We start from the raw sequence: 21,442 nt of genomic DNA, 5'->3' as shown, positions 1-21,442 counted from the left end.
TGAAAAGGTAAATATCAGTGTGCCATTTGATAACAAGCCTCTTATCAGAGAAAAGAGATATACATACCCATAACTCTTATTGGTTTGTGGGAACTCGTTCATGCTAAGGACCTGAGTCATGTCTTCGATATTTTTAATTGCATCGTCTACGTCTCTTTGCCCAGGTAAGCAAGACACACATTTATTCAGTGCGTTCGACACATCCTTGGCAACTGCAGCCAGATTAGCTTCGTTCTCTACACTGTCAGCGTTCTTCAGAGCTCTTCGAGCTTCTTTAACCAGTCTCAACGACTTTAGAATAACATCATCGGCAGTCATCAAGATTTTCTTTTGCGTATCAGGTTGGTGCGAAGTAGCAGCCACTCCGCGAACGGCATAAGTTAAATCTTTGAGGGCGGAAGCTGTCTTTCGAGCTGCGCTTCCAGTGTAATTCTCGTTTCCTTGCTTAGCAGCGGATAGAAGCTGAGCCATAGCGAATCCGACGTTCTTCGAGGTAGCACCTAGTCGGAGAGCAGTGGACTCTGGTGTCTCGTCGGGTAAAGGTCTTAGAGAAGCAGCTTCCACGGCATTGTAGAACTCTCTTAACTCGTCTTTCAAACTGTTTATCAATTCTTCTGCTGCATCTAATTCCAGACCGCCGCATGCCTCCCTGGCTCGCGTTTTAACTTCAGTGGCAGCAGCATTTAGCTCCTTCAGAAGAGTCTCGTCGCTGCAGGTTTCATTGCAGACTTCCAAGAGACCTTCGACTGCCTTTGTCACTTCACGAACTGCGTTCATCAGCTGCGTCTGACAAGCTGGAGAGTGCAAAGTTGGAGCTACGACCTTTGCACAGGCAACTAATTGCGATGTGGCCAATGCACACTGGGTGGCGGCTGAGATTACACGATTTTGAGTCGCTGAATCCTCACAAGTGGCTGCGATATTCTTTGCTTTGAGCACCAGAGCGGCGGTTGAATTGGCTACGGCCTTAGCCAATGCCAATAGCATGTCCTGGAGCTCTCGATTCGAGTCATTTTCCTCTCCAATCGTTGTCAACACCTGGTGAGATGCCTCGCCAACACGGGATGCGGCGTTCAGCAAGTTCTGTCTCGGCTGGAGTAAGTTAAAGTTTAATAAATAAAGATATTAAGCGATATATCGGTGAAAAGGTCAAAGTAAATCGCAGGCAAAATAGTCGCGAATAAATTATTTTCTATTCTTTGGTGAAACGGCTTTAGCATCTATCTTGTTACCAAGTTATTCGTTCACTCAACATAAGAGAAAAGAAACATTTTGTTCATTTTCATCCTAAATGAAAGAAAAACTAATTTGCATTGCTTGCAATGAAAAAATTCATCAAATTATATCAAAGTATCCCGAAAAAGCTGCAAGTTAACACTGTGCGTAAAGTTATAAATAAACCACGTATATAAGGATATTTAACGAGTCTAAAAAAAAGTGAGAACCGTAATAATTTGCAACATTCTATAACTTTCTCTGATATTTGTGCTTACGTATCGTTCGGAGGAAGAAAGCGCTACGTAGGAAGGCTGCACAAAAAGGTACAGTTTAAGATAAAAAATCTTCAAAATTAATGAATCGGGCGTATTATTAACGTATAATAGTTTCCGCCGCTGTTAAATACTTTTAAATCTGTTGTAAAATCTCCGCGGATCTAATCCAAATTGTTGTGATCACGTACGAGTCAATGATACTACGTACTCGTAGTTAAGAGTTAATACATTTTTCCTAATATCAAAGAAATCCATACGAATATCCCAGCATTTTCCACAAGAATACCAAGATACCATACCTCTTTAGTTTCAGGTTCGGTGGCTTTGAGCAAGTCGGAGAAGGCGGAGCACAGCTTCCTTGCTGCATCCAGCAGTTTGTCTCCCGAAGAGTCGTCATCCATCAGGGCGGCGATCATTCTGACGCCTTTCGTCATCTCCGGCAGATTGGTTGCGATCGTTGTGATAGCTGCACCTACCGCTGTGTGATCCACGTCGTCGGCTGGACCGGAAGTCAAGGTGACCACCTGAGCTGTCGCGGCGTTCATCGCCGCGATCTGAGAGCCAACGTTCTGTTTGTGCGTATCGATCGTCTGTTCGATCCATTTCAACGAGGTCGGATCGTTGCCCAGTTCTGGAAGCTGAGCCTTGCAGGACAGCTCCGTCTCCGCGATGTGGATCACCTCGTGACCAGCGGTGATAGTCGACAGTAAGGCACGTTGTGGTTCGGACAGGACGGATGTGACCTTGGTTTGTTGCACCTGGTTGCGATTAGACTTACATTAACTTAAGAATCGGTCGATGGATAAACGGACGGATGCGTGTTGTACCGACGTATCGTGATCGAGGTGATTTGAAGGCGCTCCGTCTTCTCAGTGAATCTTTCCACGCCTTCAAATTGCCCATTCAAATTGATTACTACTAAATAATCGTTCCTCAATGACGGGTGTACAAATAAAGAATGCATATGCCGAATAAAAATTCTTACGATACGGAATTCACCAATAGACTAGGTAAATTCCATCCAAGTACTTTTATATCTCGGTGAAGTTTAATATATTTTAGTCACGAAAATCAAACTTAATGAAATTAAGAATTGGAATGACGTAACAGAAATTTACTTAAATGCCAATGATATATAACAAAAAGTTTTATCATCGAGTACCTACTCTGTGTCCGCAATAGAAGGCGCCTAGCATGAAAACAAATTTAACCGTCAATTAGTTTTACGCAATTGTTTCGGTATGCAACGAAATTGTTTTATTATATTGATGTTGAACTTAAATATACCGTTGATATTCGCTGCGATCCATACAATAATGGTACTACTAACTAATGCCATAACAAAGCAGTTGAACAGCTCTCGCTCAAGCGAATGATCAGTGTTATTCTACAGAAAATTTATACAGAGAGATATGGACAAAAATAATCTCGAATATACTTTAATTTCGGTCAGGAAACATTGACAATTCAACGTGAGCAGGAGCTTATGCCTTTGATAAATCTTACCATCGGTGGAGCGTGAGCGATGTTCACCTGGCCGCTGACAGTCGTGTATTGAGCACCGCCCATGTGCCCGGTCCCATATGGTCGAGCCCCTACAAACCGTATCATGCAACTATCCGAATGATATTTACAGAGATCGATCCACGGGATCGATTGATCGTCCGATAGGGAAGCTTGAATACGCAAACGGATCTGCTCCATGAATTGCGAAGCAAGAGCATTTCTCACGAATAAGCGTCAAATATTTCGTTTAGTACATACAAAATAAAGGGTCCAAGATTTAAAAAAATGAAAATGCGACTTTTAAAAAATGTATAGGTATGTACAAAACAATTATACAAAAAGGAAATCATCCAAAGAGTAACGAATGACTAAATAAAAATAGAAAAATGTATAGATATATACAAAATTATTGTAAAAGACCGAGGAGGCAATCGTGCAAAGACCTCTAGAGCTTTCTGCATCTTTTCTCACCGCTTTGACAGTTTGGCAAGGACAGAGTTTAATCGAAGCCACGCGACATGTGTACATTTTTCGATAACTGGTCTATCTATTTATGTATAGAAAATAGCTGAATAAATAGTACGATAAAATTTGCTTCTTTACAACTTCCAAATAACCAACTGACTTTAAATAGAAATAATTTTCTTTCGAGCAAAAATCAGACACGTTTCTTAGGCCAACGCGCAAGGCACGATATATTATTTGGCATCGTACAAATCGTTGAATAACCACGCCAAAATACAGTGTCTTGTTTCTGATTCGTTGAAGATTATTTATGAAATCTTAATACATATTTTTCTTTCAGCTTCTTCGATGAAACGGAATTGCGTATTAATATTTTTTTAAGTTTAGGGATGATACAAGACACTGATTTCAAGGTTCACGAAATTAGGAAAAATTTCTGAAAATTCTTACCGTCTGCACCGGTTCTCATAACCGCAGGTATGGCAACTGACACAGCTTCCACGTTTCCTTTGCCGACGTTGCTCGTTTCGTGTTGCATGATCGTTGCTCTGTAAAAACATACCGCGTGTTTACTGGAAACAATACACATTCAACACACATAGTCAGGAAATTTACTTCAAATATTTCTCTCTATTTTTCGCTTCCATATAACTTCTTTGCTTTTTGTTCAAAAACTCTTCCATAATATCACTTTGTCATCCACGATAACAAAAAGAAGAAACGACACAAAAAAGAAAGAAACCGCCGCGACTCTCTTCGCTACGAAAAATCGATATTCAATAAGCGATATTGGATAATCGAGATTGGCAAAGTGAGTCTTGACCTATCAGCTTCGATAATTCCCCTAATAAACAATCCATCGTCGTTTCGCTTAACGGAATTAGTACTTGTATTAAAAATTAATACGTATATTGTAATACTTACTTCAATGGCGATACACTATCTTCAACCATCGTTGAGCCTTCGTCTCCTTCGATACCAAAGTGATCTTTAGCTTTTTGCTTTTTAAGAATGATATCGATGTAGCCAGAGATTAGCTGAAGTATCTGTTCCGCTTCTGTAGTCTGTACGCTGTAATATTGGTCAGAATAATCGCCAAAGTCGAGCGTAAACGTGTTCGGAGAGGCTCCCCAACGTCGGACGGTAGTCAACGGCCAGGTTTTTAAGATTTCTTTCGTTTTTTCATCGAGTCGCAAGACGGAGTCTTTGGTGACGCCGAGCAAACGAGGCACCAACTTGTTCTTTCCTTTCATTTTCTCCTTCACTAAGAAGAACGTGACGCCGTAAGTACTCAAAGATCTTGCCGTTTTCGTATACAACACTTTGGCATCCAGTTCTGAGAGACCGATGTGCTTCTTGTGCTCTGCAAAAATTTTCTTCTCGATACCCTTCACCTTCAAGTAGGACTGCGGTAAAAATTCCTTGAGGCTACGGGATCAGATTGAAAAATCTTGATTAGATATTACTTCGAAGGAGCTCTTACAGAATTTTTGTAACCTTTTATTATTTCTTCAAGTATCGTCGTTCAAAGATTCAACGAAAAATGCTCAAAAATGTTGTCATTTATTTAAAGGAAGAAAAAGAAAAATTCATCTTCGCAGTTTTGAATCTTTTCGCGTTGTTTACTGTACCGATGTCCTTATCCTAATTGCATCAGATTTCTCGTACAGTTATTGTTAAAAATATCGCAATAAGTGGAAACGGAAGAAATCGATATTTCTTATCTGAAAGAGCTTACTCGAGAAAGCCTGGCTTGTGCTTGTCCTCCTTGTGATCACCGAACTGGATCTGGCATTGTATTCCAGCGAAAATACAAGCTTTTTCCTGAGTAACCGGATGCGTGCCATCTAGAATTGCGTCTCTTGCTTGAACGTACAAAAGAGATAATTGCACCGGATCTCGACTGTCGATATTTTGATCTGAGAAGAAAAACTTTCTCCGCAGCAGCACCGTTTCCGACTCGTCTATCCCTTGCTCTCGTAAAGTCTTACTGGGATCTATCCAGTTTACTGGAAGAACAAAATGACGTTTCATCGCGCCATGAAAATCTATGATTTGTACGCAGACGATTGATTGAAAATCTTTACCACAAAAAAAAATATATATATATATATCTTTAGCCTTAATTCTCCTTGCGTGAAGATTACATTTTTCACATGTACGAGAGGATCAAACTAAGGTCGCACGTTTATGTCACCACTAAAGTAGGATAAAAAAAGGTTCTACTATTAAAAAAGACGTCAACGTCTACGAACGCATTGGCAACAACGAAATACAACGCTCGTACAACACTTTCTTTCCACGCGTTTCTTCGCAAACATTAAATTGCTCGTTTCCGCAAGTTTAATAAATCCGAATTTTTATCGCGGCTAGATCAAGGCTCGCTGCTCACCTTCGTCGTCGGTTTTAAGCTTCTTCCTTAACTGATCCATCTTCGCGTCCCGCTCGCCTTTCTCCTCTTTTCTCCTCTTGAGCGTGAGGGTGCCGAAATTGCCCGGCTTCTGGTTCTCAGTCTCCTCGTCGGCCAACTCGCGCACCAACGAGTACTCATCGTGGTTCGTGATGCCTATCTTCGTACAAATTACTACCATGAGATTGGCGACAGGCTGACTGTCATCCACCAACAACGTCTTCAGCGTTCCATCCAACATGCGCACTCGAAGGGTCCGCAGTTTACGCCGGTACTCGAGAAGATCGCCGTTCCTCAGAATGTAATAATCGAGATTCCGGCCCGGCTCTAGCCAAACCCCCTTCTTCACATCCTCGTCGGCAAGGAATAATCCGTAGTCCTTGGCTGTCGATGCAAGAGGAAAACGCGCGGTCATTATCATCGTGCTACACGGTTATGCATGGAATTCTCCTGGACTCGTTAGCTTTTAGACGAGCTTTTTCCCTTCGTTATTGAGTTTTCCTTTGTTTCTATATAGAATAATAGTTGCTCGACTATTTGCTAGGGATTCCGGGAGGATTTTCGTGGGTTTGCGCCTCGAACTGGCTAATAGAGATTAAGAAGTTGGCGGTTTAGTGGGTTAGGTGTTTTATTTTTTTGGCAAAGTTAGAGAGCCGTAGGAGCAGTTTCTCGCGACAAGCGATCGAGACAGCGAAGTAGAATTGCAAGGGCTGTTTGTGGAAAAGACAGAATCTTCGACGCGATTAACTTGATAAAATCGTTTTTCTTAGTCAGCTATTTTGTCGTTAACGCTAACATCCATACGCAAAGAATATCGTCGAAAAAATAAAGAGGACAGAAGGGAAGAGATAAATGCAAATTCGTTTGTTCGTTAGTACAGCATCGTAGGATATTGCAGGTGCAAGTAGGAGCTTACGTTGGCCCATGTTACCCGCTTCAGCGAGTTTCTCTCTGATAATACGGCAAGCGTCGTAAATGGATGTGCTCGGGTCGAATTGCATCATCTTCGTGGCGTTTTTCTCCGGGATGGAGATACGCAAGGATAGGGTGGCCATTGCGGCTGCCTGGGATGATCTGTGTGCACGAAAACCACCGGAATCACACGACTGAAACACAAAAATAATGTCGATTAGTTAGCATGATTTCCATCCTCTGCATTTTTCTCTTTCTTTTGTTCAAATATATAAACGACGCAAGTCGTTCACTTGAAATAGACAAAATGCAATTTTTAGCTCTGTTGGAAACAGGTTCTTACATCTTCTTCTTATATCGGTTACAATTTCAACTCAATTGTAAAATGAAAAGAATTCGTCATTCTGTCGAGTTTTTGTAGTTCTAATGATGCAGTTAACGTTGAAAAGTAAAGTACATTGATCTGGTAGATGCACGTCTGTCGTGTTTGTTCGCAATTACTGTGGCTAGTATTAAACAAGAAACACGCAGCGACTTGATCGTCGAGCGACTCACGGTATTACGAAGAACATAAAGTACTACGGGAATATGCGATTTCTAGTTTACTGAATCAAGTGCAACAAGTTGCAAGAGGGCGAGCATTGTGCTTGCTCGCGGGTCACCGTTCTAACCATTCGCGTAATTGCACATTATCATAAAACAACGGATAGTTCTTGCTTGTTGTACGCGAATATATTTTCTCTCTCTCTCTCTCTCTCTCTCTCTCTCTCGTTAATTTCCCCTTTTTACACCGAAGAGTTCCAATGTAATAATCGCGAATGACGAGACTATGTGGATGTACAACTAGGTCGATTTACGAAGAGTAATTTAATCCTTCGCTTTATAATTGCTTCAAGAAATCGTTAAATTCTCTATTTCTGTTGGAAATGGAACAACTAAATATATAAAATTATGATAAAAATAAAATAACTCTTGACTGGGATATTACCGTTTAATTACCTACTTACATTCGACGATGTCAATCGATCGAAAGAGTATTCATATTTACGAGTATCGAAAAGTATCTTTTCCAGCTGATTGCTGAATAAGAAGAAGATAAGGAGAGAGAGAGAGAAAGAAATTTTCAAGCCCTGCGTTCCATCGTTTTGTATCGGTTTTCTGGGAAATCTAACGGAGCAACGGATTAAAAATGTCCCGCTATCGTATGAAAGAGGAAGCAACCGTGGGACTTCTGTCTATATATTGATCTACCGAGGTATGGTACATTTGCCATAGAATTTGCCACAGGGTGCAGTGTGGGATCCAGCACGGGCGTAGAACCCACCCCACGTCACGGTATTCGGCTAATAAAAATAAATTGTCACCGGCTCCGGGCTAATTAAATCGATCCGAGGATACGAATCTTTCTCATCTACTCCCCATGGAGAGAAATACCACCCGCCATGCTCTGTTTGCATCAACAAATTACCAATAATCCCCGTACATTTGTCGAATAAATCACATTGATGAAACAGACTTCGATGCTTTACGCGCCTTGCCGAGAACCCTTTTAATCGTCCAATTTAATTGTCAGAAACGTTGAAATAAATAGATTAAAAAATGAGTAAAAGTTGGCTACATTTTATGCCTCGATATTTTAGTGGAAATTTCGTAATGTAAAATTCCATTTTGTCGAATATTGCATTCTTGACTGGAAGAAAATTTCTGTGCCTCTACGAAAAATATTTCACACGAGAATGAAAAGACCGTCGACAGCCTTGGTTATGTTAATTGGAAAGTTGATTAATTACGAAGTTCCGTTCATGATGAAATAGTTGAGCCCAAGAGGGAACAACGTAAGGCTACTTCGTGCAGACCGAGAACTCCACTAACAAAAACTAATAGATCTAGGAATTTAATAGCAAGAAGGGACATTCTGCGTATTCTGATATCATTTTATGGAAGAATAAAGATAAAGCTATCGATCTCCTACATTGATTCCGTCAACTTCCTAAGAAGAGGACATTTTTCTAAAAATCTTCCTAAAGTTAAAGAAAATCTCAAAGATTCGAAGCTTATAAAAGAAACGAGAAATTACGATATTCTGTTTAGAACTGTGAATCGAGAATGCATTGTCCGTAGACTATCACGACACACGGTATATTATCAGGATCTAAACGAGCAGAGGCCGCCAATTATAGGCTGTTTCGTTCGTTTACTCGACTCCTTTTTTTTATATCCGTCTCGATGGCAGAGCAGGGGGGTGATCCATGCGCATAAATTCGTTGCAAGTACACCCTACGCCAATGTGAACTTCCACCCTTAGAGGTTGCCAGGCAACGCCGGTCTCTGACTGTGTCAAACTCAAGCACAACCACCCCAGACCATCCCTTCTTACGAGTCCATCCCGTCGACCCTCGCCCCCCTGTTCCTCTCTCTTTTCATTTTCTCTTCTCCATTTTCCTTACTTCACCGCTGTACATCGGCCTCTCTTGTTTACTCTTTTCCTCCTCGGTTACCGTATTTCTATCTTTACACCTATCACTGTACAACTTTTATACATTCTTCCTCTTTTCTTTCCCGTTTCGTTGTTTCTTTCCTCTTTCCCGTGAATCTAATTTTCCGTTCTTGCCGTCTTATTTCGTTTCTTTTTCTTTGCTTTCTTATTTGCTCCTTTGTTTCTTATCTTTATTTCTTCCTCTACCTTTTTCCTCGGTTTTAGTTAGATCGCCGGCGTTATTGTCTCTCCGGTGTCTCGTTTTCTACTATTCTCGGCGCAGCGCTTTCTTTGTTATCTCTTTATCGGCTTTCAACGATGCTCTCGTTCCTTTTTCACTTTTTGATTCGTTTCTCTTTCATGCTTTATCTCCTCTTATTATCCTCGCTTTTCTGCTTGCTAGTTTCTTCTTTGTCGCTACTATTGCCGTTTTATTACCAACCCTTTTTGGCACTACGTTTTTTCCAATTTCTATATTACTCTTTCGCATGCAAATCTCTCATCGGTATTTTTATTTCTCTAGCTCTTCCCTCTTCTCCCACTTTCATTCTGTTCTTATTTTTCTTCCATTTCGTTACATTATTTTCACGTTCGTCCGTGTCACTATCTCGAACCTCTGCTTTCGTCCAATTTTATCGTTTTCGATTTTTACGCGCTTTCATATAGTTAGATACGATTAGTTTTAACGTAAGCAAAAGGAAGGACGTCGTGTTCAAATTCACGACAGCGGCTGCAATTAACATCAAAGTGGAAAACATTTCCAAGGAAATATTATAATTCTCAGCGCCTCTTTATTCAACGGTATCTCAGAACTTGGACCATGATCTTGTTTTATAGCTACTTCTCTAGTCCGTTAACCGTTGTAAATGGAATCAAATTATCGCCAAGGAATTCAACTCCGAGTTCGTGCTAAAAATTCACTAAAGAACGACTTTGAATAACTTGACGGATTTATACTAAAAAGAAAGGAACAACTAACTAAATTCAATAACGCAAAATCTACCGTAAGATCATTTTCCAGGTAAACTGGAGGATGAATTACCGAAGTTATTATTACTAAACGTAAATGAATAAACGTTGTTGAAGATCGTAAAAAGTATACGAAGTGGTAGTTGTTATAATTTAGAAGTGGGTGGTTAAAAATGATTCGAGCGATGAATAAACTGTCGGTACTACACCAACAACGAATCTGCTTTGATAATCGCGCAAGTTTGCACGAAACTTTGTCTCGGGTTCGCTTTAAAACAGCCACCCAATAATGTATGCAACGATACTGTACAATTGCTTGACTAATAATTTCGTTTAACGTTATCTTTAAACGAGTTCAATCGTTCGGTAGTCATGAGAGCCCTCAAGTAAGGACAAGGAAGATATTTCGCTGAATGTTTCTCAAATCGGTAAAAATTGGTCTCTGAATTATTTAAGAATCTCGTTCTTTTTCGATCGAACATTTTTTGGCTCGAAAGGGAAGAGAGAGCTCGAACGATACATCTATGCGAAATAATCGAAATTTTCCAACAGATCTGATTCGTCGTTTACAAAGTTACTCGCTCGACCGCGATACGTCACTTTCCAGTTTCCATGGAATGTATTTAGAGGAATGACCTCATTACCTGTAATTAGGTCAACCGTATGAGTGCAACTATGCAACGGCGATGCGCTCCAACGTCGTTCGAATCGTTCTTTGAACGTTTCGACCTTCGTATCAAAAGCTATTACGCGTGTTATTTTACGTATGTCTGAAGTTCTTTGTACATTAGATACAAAAAAGAATCCTCCGCGCTCTAAAAGTCCGTAATACAGTAATACATACATATATCACGCGAATATCTACTTTTGAAGCTTCCAAACTTTCTGCATATTGTGTTGCACACTTTTAGCGTTGGTATATAACCCAAAAATTCTACCAAGCGAGCTTCAAGACTTTTAAGTAGACCGTGTGAAACGGTCACGGAACTACCCAAACGACCTTACGAATGAATATTTTACAGCCAGCTTGCAAAAAATTCCTCATAGGCTGAAACGCGTCGTTTCGTCGTTTAAGGAGTAGGTCAGTGGAATTTTTGTCCGTAAGTGAACGAAAAAACTAATGATTTATTAGAAATTAGCAAAGATTCCAATGCTACGTGCAATGACGATAATCAAAAGCCCGATAAAATTGTAAGTCAATCGAATCACGAAACGAGTCCGTTAGCGCAGAACGCTTATAAGCTCGATATGGGTGGCAATGGGTATCGAGGCTGACAACGATCAAGAGAGAAGGGAAAACAAGGAGAAAATAAATAGGAAGCAATACGATCCGCGTGTTAACCGAAAGTGGATCGATCGCAGTCTCTAAATTTAGACGTCAGTGTCTTTCCACGGTGATGACGCCTGACGGCAACTAATTGAGGGTCCGTCGATTGCTACGAGGTAACGAAGACACGATTATGCACGCTCTACAAGATTCGGTAATCAGGGGTTCGGTTCTCTTAATGGATCCTGGCATACGTGCCAATCACGTGGTACCCCGCTGTTGATACAACGAGCATGAAAAATAATCTTTCGCTTAACTTCGCTTGTTTAAGCTCGACTTTTGTTCATTGACTTTATTCCAAACGACTAACAGAATACGTTCATATATTTCGGAACGACGACCAGGTAGTTAATCGATGAACGTGGACGACAGTAAGTTTGGATTTTCATGTAATTTTTCGATCGTTTACATGCTGTATTTTTGTATCGATGAGTTTAGAACATAGGTGAATTTGTTCGATAAACGCGGAATCACATAAATCTTTTGCGACTAGAATAGAGCGATATGATCGAATAAGAATAAGATCGATAAGTATATATCGATCGGCACGGTTAGATGGGAATTGCTACTAATTTCGGATGGATCAAAAACCAATATAGAGTCAACGTTCTCCCTCTGTTTAGCACTAACTAGCACGGGGAACTTCTGTGAAGTGCTCTTAACCGAACTCACTCGCCTCGCCTGTACGTGGTATTGGCTGGGATCCATGGGGGAGGGTGGAGGGGGGGGGGGTGTTACAGCGATGTATAAGCCTTTGATTCCCATAGCTGGCATAACGATGTACATAATCTGCGAAACTTCGTTAATTTCTATCTCTATCGATACAAAAACACGACAATTTATTTCGTACAATTTATTTCCTGTATCCATCATCGATGGATTTGTTAATATTAACGTTCGATCACACGAAAAATCGAGTAAAACCTCTACCAAAATTCGTAGAATAATTTTCACAGTGAAAAGCTCTGAATTTATTAGACATCTATCAAAGCGAACCTCCAAGCACGTGAAAAGCAATATCGATGCGAAACCAAGGAACGAGGAACGATGTCGCGACACGAAGCGCAAAACCGAGTAACGGAAAGTGCAGTTCCGCCACCCGCGGAAGTTCGCGGAAGAAACAAGGAAGATTGTTTCGCTTTTCTCCTCGATCAAAAACCATCGAGATCGCGCAACCACTTACGGCCATTTACTTTCGATCGACACCGCGTTCTACTTGCAACGCTCTATTTTCGCCCATCTTCGAGCGTCGGAACCAAGCATCGTCAGCTTTTTTAACTCCATCGTCACTTCGTGAGCTTCGTCTTTTTCCAAAGCTATCCCACCCATTGCCACCCTCGTGTCACCTATCGAGCCACGTGGTTCGGACCATCCCCTTTTATCGCGTCCTCGGCACCCTTCGTCACGAACCAGCTCGTCGCAACGTTTCGTGACGCGACCAGAAGCACACCGACATCGAATCAGTTTATGCAAGATTCTCGTTCAACTCCGAAATTGTTTCGGAAGCTTCTCGAGACGTTTGGAAAATTTCTGCAGCGATTTTGGCTGAACGTAGGAAAGATTCCTATATTTCAATTATCCGTCTGTAACTCGAAATTCACATACCGATATACTTTTAAAGTTTATTTTATTTCTTGCTGTATTTTATTAATAATGGCGTTGTACTTCTATAAATAATCCATCAGCGCAATATCGAGACAATTTCATCTGGGCAAATATTGATTCCGCAACAATGTCCAATGGCATAGTTTTCCTTTGCACGTCCCGTCAGGAGTTGGTAAAGAACGACCTCGACCGTAACTACCAACTCTGTTACGAGCTGTTCGAATGACTTATTAACTTACACCCCGGGGAAAACCGACGCCCTACCGTTTCTTTTTTTTTTTTTTTTTTTTAGAAACTTTCAGACGTCTTTGAAACGATTGGACTAACTTCTTTCTCTGCCCAACTCTTTCGTCGGGTAAAATTCTCATCGAGCTCTTACTTTCATTTTTTTCATTTCCTCTTTCTAACGTCGAATGGAAGCCTAACTTTAGTCAAAGCGGAAGGTACTTACCATCGTTAAAAATTACTAACAGAAAGAAAGACGAATTAAAATAAACCGGCGAAAATATAAATAACTAAATTATTTCGAATACGAGTGATCCCAGTTATTTCCGGTAAAAAAGCACATTCCGGTATTTAGTCAAGATTAACACTTTTTAGTTATTTACAGACGTATTCGTGCAAATGAACGCGATCAAAGCGAAATTTACTTTCAGTTTGCAGCAATTCAAATGCAACGTGGCATATACTTTAATCGCCGCATTACGTATCAATTTAACGTCGTTACGTTAACAGCGAATATTCAACTTCATTGTCCTTTCGCTCCCTCAAAGGGAAGTTCAACCCTTTCGCTTAAATTCGATTCTATATGTAGCCAATTTCACCCATTAACCCTTCCAAGGCTAACGCTTCGCAATGTTACAGTTAGAAATGCTATTAAGAAGTCAGTCAGGTAGAGTAGATAATTATTAGTTATTACGAATAAATTTTTGTGTATAACGTAGATTTAGATAATAACGAGTCTATCGACGCTGTTTGCAAACCCTGTTTCCCTTGCCAACCAAAGCACGTGAAGGTTCCCAGCCGCGAGGCATCCATGTGTCACGGATGATCAAGAATCCCGATTATCTACCTCGACGATCGGTGCGACTGAATTTCGCGAATGGCGCAGCAGTAGCAACTACACAGCATTCAAGGTATCTAATTGGAAATTGGGCTACTCCTCTGATACCCAGGATCGTGGAATGTCGGCTGACGTGGACGTTGACTGTCTTCGTTTCCGGTGCAGGCTCCTCGTGTAAAGATAATTAACTATCCCTGCGAAGCTGCAGCACGGATTCGCGTCTATTCTCCGCTGTGTCCTCTTTATCTCTCCCTTTCTCTCCCTCTCACACACTATCGTGAAAAACCACCTGGAAATTCTGGCACGTTCGCTAAAACGATAGAAAAGGAAGAAAAGAGAGAAAGAGAGAGAGAGAGAGAGGAGGGGTAAAAGAGCAATTCGACCTCTATCGGGCGGATCTTTGTAATATTCGATTCAATTCCACGCGTCCCGCGATGACAACCGCCTGTTAAATATAATCATCGTTCGATTCGTGTACGTCACTCGCGTATTTATCGCTGTCATCGTCCTAACGAAGTCTCGATCAACGATCGACTTGAATAAAGCGGACGATCAAAAACGGGGAACTCTTTACAAGGCATGCAACTGGAAAGATTGTCTCGTTTTGTGTTAAATTACGACGCGTGTTTTTTCCAATGGAGAACCGATTATTTACGAGTCCGATAATCCGGAACAAACATTCACCGAGATTGTTTCGATATCGTGTCGGAAACGTTTATAGAATTTGTTTGCGTAATCAGTAAGCGAATCCATTCGGTCGATTCTAATCGAACGATAGATTACGTGTGACGATAAAAATACGTAATAACTTACATTTGGGGTAATTACATAGAAGAGGGTACTCCTCGCCCGTTCCAATGATTTTCAAATATGTTATCGAGAGCGTGATTTCAAACAACTTTTCTTCTATACGTATAACCGCGACTCAGCTTTAGGTATTCATACTTTTGCTACTTTTTATCTTAATGTGAGTTAGGTTCGGATTACCTTTATGTACGGACACGATGATATTATACGTATGTATATTCGTAGCTCTCGCGTAGCTAAGCCGAGTTCCTTTCTTATCTCCCTGTGGTTCCAAATCGAAAGATGAGACGTATAAACTCATCGCGACACCAACGTACCTATAACATCATCCGTAGATAAACCTAATCCAACCTAATCTACACCAAGATAAAAAATAGCAAAAGTAGGTATTGTTACCAATATCTTCGATACCTTGAAGAATGTTGACCTTAACGACATATCTGAAGATCGCTAAAATCGGTGAGGCGTACCCTCTTGTATATAATTATGTACCCAAATTTTAATCCACTACCTTGGACTCTATCGAGTACCTCATATTCATCTTTTAAATTTTATCTATGCATTCAAGTGAGAGTAAGTAACTGGGATAGGCTTTGAATACAGCAAAAAAGAAGTAAAATAGTAAAATAAGATCTGAAATATAATCGACGCCTTAACTTTCGTTACAAAGGGAATACATACATATTTCAAAATAGCTGAATGTTGTATAGATGTAATTAAGAGATGTAATTACGTAATCTAGAAAAAGTGCAAAAAGCTAGATGCGTTACGAGAAGTTGCAACTACGGAACTTTCGTTATCTATTCTTTTTGACAATGTTCTTCCACAAGATTGAATACGTTTCATACCATGTGGCCAGCATCAAGCTATACCAGCACATAACGCACAAACTATGACTATGCGTCTTCGTATACAAGTATGACGAACAATGAACGATGCAACGAACAGTACTTCAACACATTTGGTATCGTACCATCCATCAACTTCGGTCTTTCTAATTCCTCTATCTTCGACGTATTCTAATAGTGTCGTGTATTCTATTGGATTAACGTGTTTTTAAAAGAAATAATAAAATATTTCATTCGTAAATGGATCTGATAATCGATGTCCCACTTTTTATCTCTGTCTTTCTTTTAAAAAGCAAAGAAAAGAAAAGTTGGGAAGAAAAATTTGAAACATAGGATGATAAAGGCGATCGATTTATGCAAAAAGCGAAATGGCTCTGTTAGAGTGACGAATGCAATTGCACTTTGCAGCTGCACCGCTGGACTAACGAAAAAAGTACGATTATAGAAAGTTAGACCTCGTTAAACCATTCAACTTTTTTTTGCCGTCACTTTCTCCTATTTTCAACTGAAAAAGAGATATGGCCTGTCCCAGTTACGAATTGCAAATAGAAAGCTTATCGTTCGATCGAGATTCTCATTAATAAATCATTCAAAGGATAATAAAGAGGTATCTCAAAACAATTATCATTAATCTCGAACAGTGTATCTATGATGCAAGATCCTCTTAAATTCCTGTATCGTAATTGAACTATTTTATTATTATATAACGATATTTCGGGCTTAAAATATTCCTAAACTAGAAAGTAAGGTGTTTTATCCCTTCATGAATAGAAATTACACGCGATATATTTAGGCTACCTCGTAAAGCGTTCACGTATACTCGAGATTCTCATTTAACCTCTTAATGTCCGAATCTATTTACTCTAATCGCGGGTTATTTCGTATACATGATAATACATGGCGTAATATAAACATGAAAGTACAAGAAAGTACGAGAACTATCAAAATGTAAAAATTAATTTACTGCAAGAATAAATTTGTTAAATCAAACTTAAAAATAAATGCAAAGAAAAGCAAGTAGATAGAAGTAAGCGAAAGCTTGGGAAAATTCCAACTAACCTATATGTACATTGTTATACAACACTCACGAAACTGTTGTTCGAACTGATGTCCATATAGCCACGAACTTTCCCACAAAAATATCACGTTAAATTTCAAAAATGATGTTCCAATATCATCCTCGAAATAAATGCAAAGCTAGCTGAATAAACGTGACCAATAGAGAAGCTAGAAGCCTCCCTGCATGCAAGATCGAACATCAGTCGCACCATCTGCACCATCACACGCGACTGTAAACACCCTCGAAGCATTGCGTCGTCGACTCGCTTTCGAACGGAGACAACAACGCGCTACGTATTTCGTCACTCGGTCGCGTCAAAGTCGAGGATCCATTTGGAGCGAAAAGCGTTCACAAAACCCGGCACAACGTTTCAACGTCGACGATCGACCGACGAATGAACGAGTCATCGCGAACCGCCGGCCAAATCGAACGAACCGATTAAAAGACACGCGCGTGGTTCGAATTGTTCGATGGAATCACGAGCAGAGCTAACACGTTGTGCCGTTAGACCGGCGATCGGAAACTGAATGCGTCGCGGTCTCGGCTGGGACTCGAATGTGACCGAGAGGATTGTTGGGAAACCACCCCTCGAGCCATGGGAGAGGGGGGTAGGGACAAGGGGAAGTAAATAAGGCCTGGGTGGGGGAAAGGAGACGACAGGAGGGTGCTAGTGAATTCACACCGGGGATGCTCGGAGCTTCTGCGCACTATTGCCCCAGTAACACACCCCCGTAAACCAGCCGTGGAAAATTCGAACAACGTGCGAGCTGGAACAAATTCTCTGTTTTCGTCGGGCACTTGTGAGAAGCAGAGACAGGAAGTGGCCGTGTCTGCGGTATGGAAACGGTCAGTTAGAATCTTCAGAACGCTAGATTCTGGGCTGGTTTGGTCGAACCCGAGGTATTTGCTGCGTTGATAAGCTTGTTTCAAGGAAAACGAACAAAGTTTAAACAAACGACGAATATATTGGGAAATACTTAAATATTCTTTGACGTTAGTACGGTACTGTTCAGAAAGATAGATATTTCTATAAAATTTTCCTATTCCTATGTAAAATTTCCTGTGGAAATCTTTGTTATTCTCTATTAAAAATATCGATCAAGCGATGAAATTTGCTACCTAAGTTGCGTTTGAGATAACATACAGAAACTTAGTAAATCAAAGGATAGAAACTTCGGTACCTTTAAATTAGAAAAATCTTCTATTACAACGTTAATATTAAACCTTATATCGTGAGGAGATCGATCATAGAGTAATCATCGAGTTAATGCGTTATCACGGTTAATAACTACCCCGTGAACCCCAAATTCCAGCGACTTATACTTTTCAACCCCCCAGGGTGCCACGTGAAACACAATACGTGGCATAATTGCGATTCGCCAAGCCACTAATTGGTCACAAAAGCATGGGGTTCGGTTGACAGGAAACCCACTATTTAGATTTATCCGGAAGAACGATTTAATTGTGGCCTAAAAAATATACTCTTGGAAACCCCTCTATTCTGACCATTACCACCCCCTCTCTGTTCGACGACTTCGACGAAGGGAGGAAAGTTGACCCTCGCATTATACTATCTGATTTCGAGACCTTCGAGATCGTCTGTTGCGATTCATCCCTCCCGATAATTGAGTCCCCTATCTTGATTGTTTCACGGCAATCAATTGCTTTGTTCGGATGAAAGAGTCTCGTTTGTTCGCTTGTCCAGGAAACTTATCATTTTTTCTTCCCGGTTTTTTTATAATATCACGAACGAATAAAGTTTGCTAAGATTATTCGAGACAGAGATAAGTTTAGCGGAATTTCTGATCGATGCTGCGACTATTCTACATATAATAAAACTTTCAACACACCCCTAAAATTGTCTTGTTCGTTTTAATGCAATCTTTGCACGCGTAAATATCTTTTTAACTAAAATTGGCGCACTTTCTTAATTCTCACCAAACAGATGCAGAAAAATTTCCTGACTAACGTTTCCATTCGAATACTTGTCACGACATTTCTGCAACGTAGAAATGTTTATCAAACTTTTGAACAATCGATTTCAAATTTTTCAATCGGGATACTCCTAACGAATAAAGCTTGTTACTCGATTAACAAGCCAGAAACAAGATTAACAAGATTAACACGATTAACAAGAAACAGAATGAAAGTTCAGTGAGCCAATATTTATCCTAGATTTAACAAGAACAAACCAACGCACAGAAAAGATATCGAGTGAAATAAAATTACCAATACTACCATAAGATACGTATTACAAAATATCAACAACACGTGTACATGCATGCGATTTTTACTCACCGGTCGAAACTCATGTTGCACTCGTTTGTCTCGATTTCCATTTGGATTACAGAGTTTCTTCTGTTTGTCGCTGGATTTTCGTACGAAACGGCACAAAGCAGTTCAAAAAACTTCAGAAATTTTCTTTCTCACCGTTTTGCTCCTTCTTTGCGACGATTGTATCGGTGTGTATGTGTAAGAGCGCGTGTTTGACACTAGTTTCAATTTCGCAATAAAGAGAACGGAGAGAGAGAGAGAGAGAGAGAAGTTTTGTGAAGTTCGAAAGGCACAGAAGAGGACGGACGAGGTTTTCGTCGAAATTTCGTTAAAAATCCGAAGGAGAATAGGGGAGGAGAATGTCGGGATAGGGATAAAGTTTCAATGACCCTTAAACTCGAATTAAGGCAACTGGTTCGCGCACAACGGGCACGAAGCCAATTCGTAAAAGTAAGCTCGAAAGGTGAAACGAAATTTTTCGATCGAAACTCTGCGAACGGTGAGTTCGATCGGTTAAAAAGATCACAGTTTCGGTAAGGCTCTGACCAGTCGAGATAGTCATCTGTACGAGTTACGAGAGCAGCGTGGACGGCCTTTTCCACAAAAAGAAAGAAGAAAAGAACAAGGTGAAATGAAAGCGTTAGCTTATTGTCACCAGGTCGAATTTGGACGGCACTTTAAGGCACGGGAGATGTTTTCCTGTCGCGACAGCCCTACGATTACCGATTAAAAACAATACCGACGTAAATTATTTTCGAAATAAATGTTGAGTAAACGTGGGCGAACGAAGTTACATTTCTCTGTGTTTGAAAACGAGTAAACGATTCTTTCGAAATTTATCATTTCCAAGATTCGGAAAAATAAGAAGATAAACATTTGAAAGAAATTCTATTTCTCTGAGATAAAAATATAATACGTACTATACGCAGTTGAAGTAACCGAAGTCACGATGTAACGGGATTATCAAACGGGAACAAGAAATAAAAAATGTGTTACCTCGAAAAATGCGAAGTACCCAGACAGAGGCAAATCTCGAAAGAAACCTCCAAATTTCCAAACCAAAGACACTGAATCGACACCCAAGTCGACACCCAACGGTGAAAGAAAATTTAAAAAATACTCGAAAGGAAAAGAACTTATCTTAAATCGTAACAAAATGAAAAATCAATTCGTCCCCGAAGAAAATTGGAAAACTAACGACGAAAACAAATCAAAGGACGCGTCGACGGATGATTTTAACAGAGTCAACGGGGACCTTCAACCGAGGATAAACAAATTTCCGTAACGAAAGAAGGAAAGAAAGGACGAGAAACGAACAAATATAGAAGAGCAAAGGAAAACGAATGGAGGAAACAAGGAGATAATAGGAGGAACGAATTTGAAATTGAAACTGAAGAGACCGAGAGAGAACTTTGGTATTCGTGATGTTGAGGGGCAATGCAAGGACGAGGACTAGGACGAGAACAAGGATGTTACCCCGACGGCTGTCGCCAAAGAAGTGATAGGTCTGCGGCCTTGCGCGCGGTACCCAAACCAAAGACACCACCAGAGAGGATGCACATGCGCCGATAGAACGACGTTGACTCAACACGGCGATTGGTCGACACCGATGGTGGTAGTTTTCCTTCTACCCCCACTGAGTTTGAGTCGCATCCAGCGATCCAGCCACCCCTCTTGGGCATCGTCGCGCACGCATACATACGCGCCAGAAAGAACAACGCTTCTGTTGAAATTTCAGTTAACAATATCTACCTATCTTTCGCCACGATCTTCTTCATATTTCTTTCTTTTTAACTTCGAGGGATGAGAATTTGTCTTGATGTTTGGTGATCTAAACGAAGTTGTCAAGTAACATTTTTTTAAAAAATGTATCAAAGAATCATCTTGCAGTACCATTTTCTTCGCCTTTTTGTCTTGACGAAGGGACGATGGAAGTTTTTCTTGGGCTTTGATAATTAAAGAAAGTCGCAGCTCCTTCTCTTTTGATACAACGAATAATTAAAATTTTAAAAACGAATTTTAAAACGAATAGTATAAATTTTGGGAGAACGATACAAGCTTGATTACGATGATTGTTTCGACATGAAAAATAAATGTGACTAACCCAAAGCTATTTCATTAATGAAAACTCCGTGAACTGTTTCTGTATGTAAACCCTGTAAGTAAAATCCAAAAAGAATCTAATATTCCGGAAAGGGGGAGAAACAGCGTGCAATCTTTCGCTTTG

The 21,442-nt window shown here is 40.4% G+C and overlaps 1 protein-coding gene and 1 long non-coding RNA gene across 8 annotated transcripts in view; one reads left to right on the top strand and one right to left on the bottom strand.

Moving 5' to 3' along the window:
- rhea (Talin_middle and talin-RS domain-containing protein rhea) overlaps positions 1-21,442 on the bottom strand; it is a 49,224-nt gene that overhangs the window by 11,397 nt on the left and 16,385 nt on the right. For all 6 annotated transcript variants that reach the window (XM_076622792.1, XM_076622793.1, XM_076622795.1 and 3 more), the window contains 8 exons: positions 6,791-6,980; positions 5,857-6,258; positions 5,203-5,473; positions 4,389-4,892; positions 3,915-4,012; positions 3,000-3,088; positions 1,793-2,251; positions 68-1,092 (listed from right to left, as the gene is read on the bottom strand). In XM_076622792.1, coding sequence (XP_076478907.1) covers positions 68-1,092; positions 1,793-2,251; positions 3,000-3,088; positions 3,915-4,012; positions 4,389-4,892; positions 5,203-5,473; positions 5,857-6,258; positions 6,791-6,929 — 2,987 coding nt within the window. In that variant the 5' untranslated portion in view covers positions 6,930-6,980. The remainder of the gene's footprint in view (positions 1-67; positions 1,093-1,792; positions 2,252-2,999; positions 3,089-3,914; positions 4,013-4,388; positions 4,893-5,202; positions 5,474-5,856; positions 6,259-6,790; positions 6,981-21,442) is intronic.
- Positions 249-3,589, top strand: LOC143303361 (uncharacterized). Of its 2 annotated transcripts, XR_013059550.1 has the most exons (4): positions 249-341; positions 450-536; positions 634-1,097; positions 1,801-3,589. It is a non-coding gene; the product is annotated as an uncharacterized LOC143303361 (long non-coding RNA). The 2 variants fall into 2 exon arrangements; XR_013059551.1 differs by lacking the exon at positions 249-341 and having other exon boundaries at positions 451-542.

Source organism: Bombus vancouverensis, chromosome 11, assembly GCF_051014615.1.
Source record: "Bombus vancouverensis nearcticus chromosome 11, iyBomVanc1_principal, whole genome shotgun sequence".
NCBI classification, from domain to species: domain Eukaryota; kingdom Metazoa; phylum Arthropoda; class Insecta; order Hymenoptera; family Apidae; genus Bombus; species Bombus vancouverensis.
The sequence above is the reverse complement of the archived record's forward strand: the minus strand, read 5'-3'. Positions and strand labels throughout refer to the sequence as shown.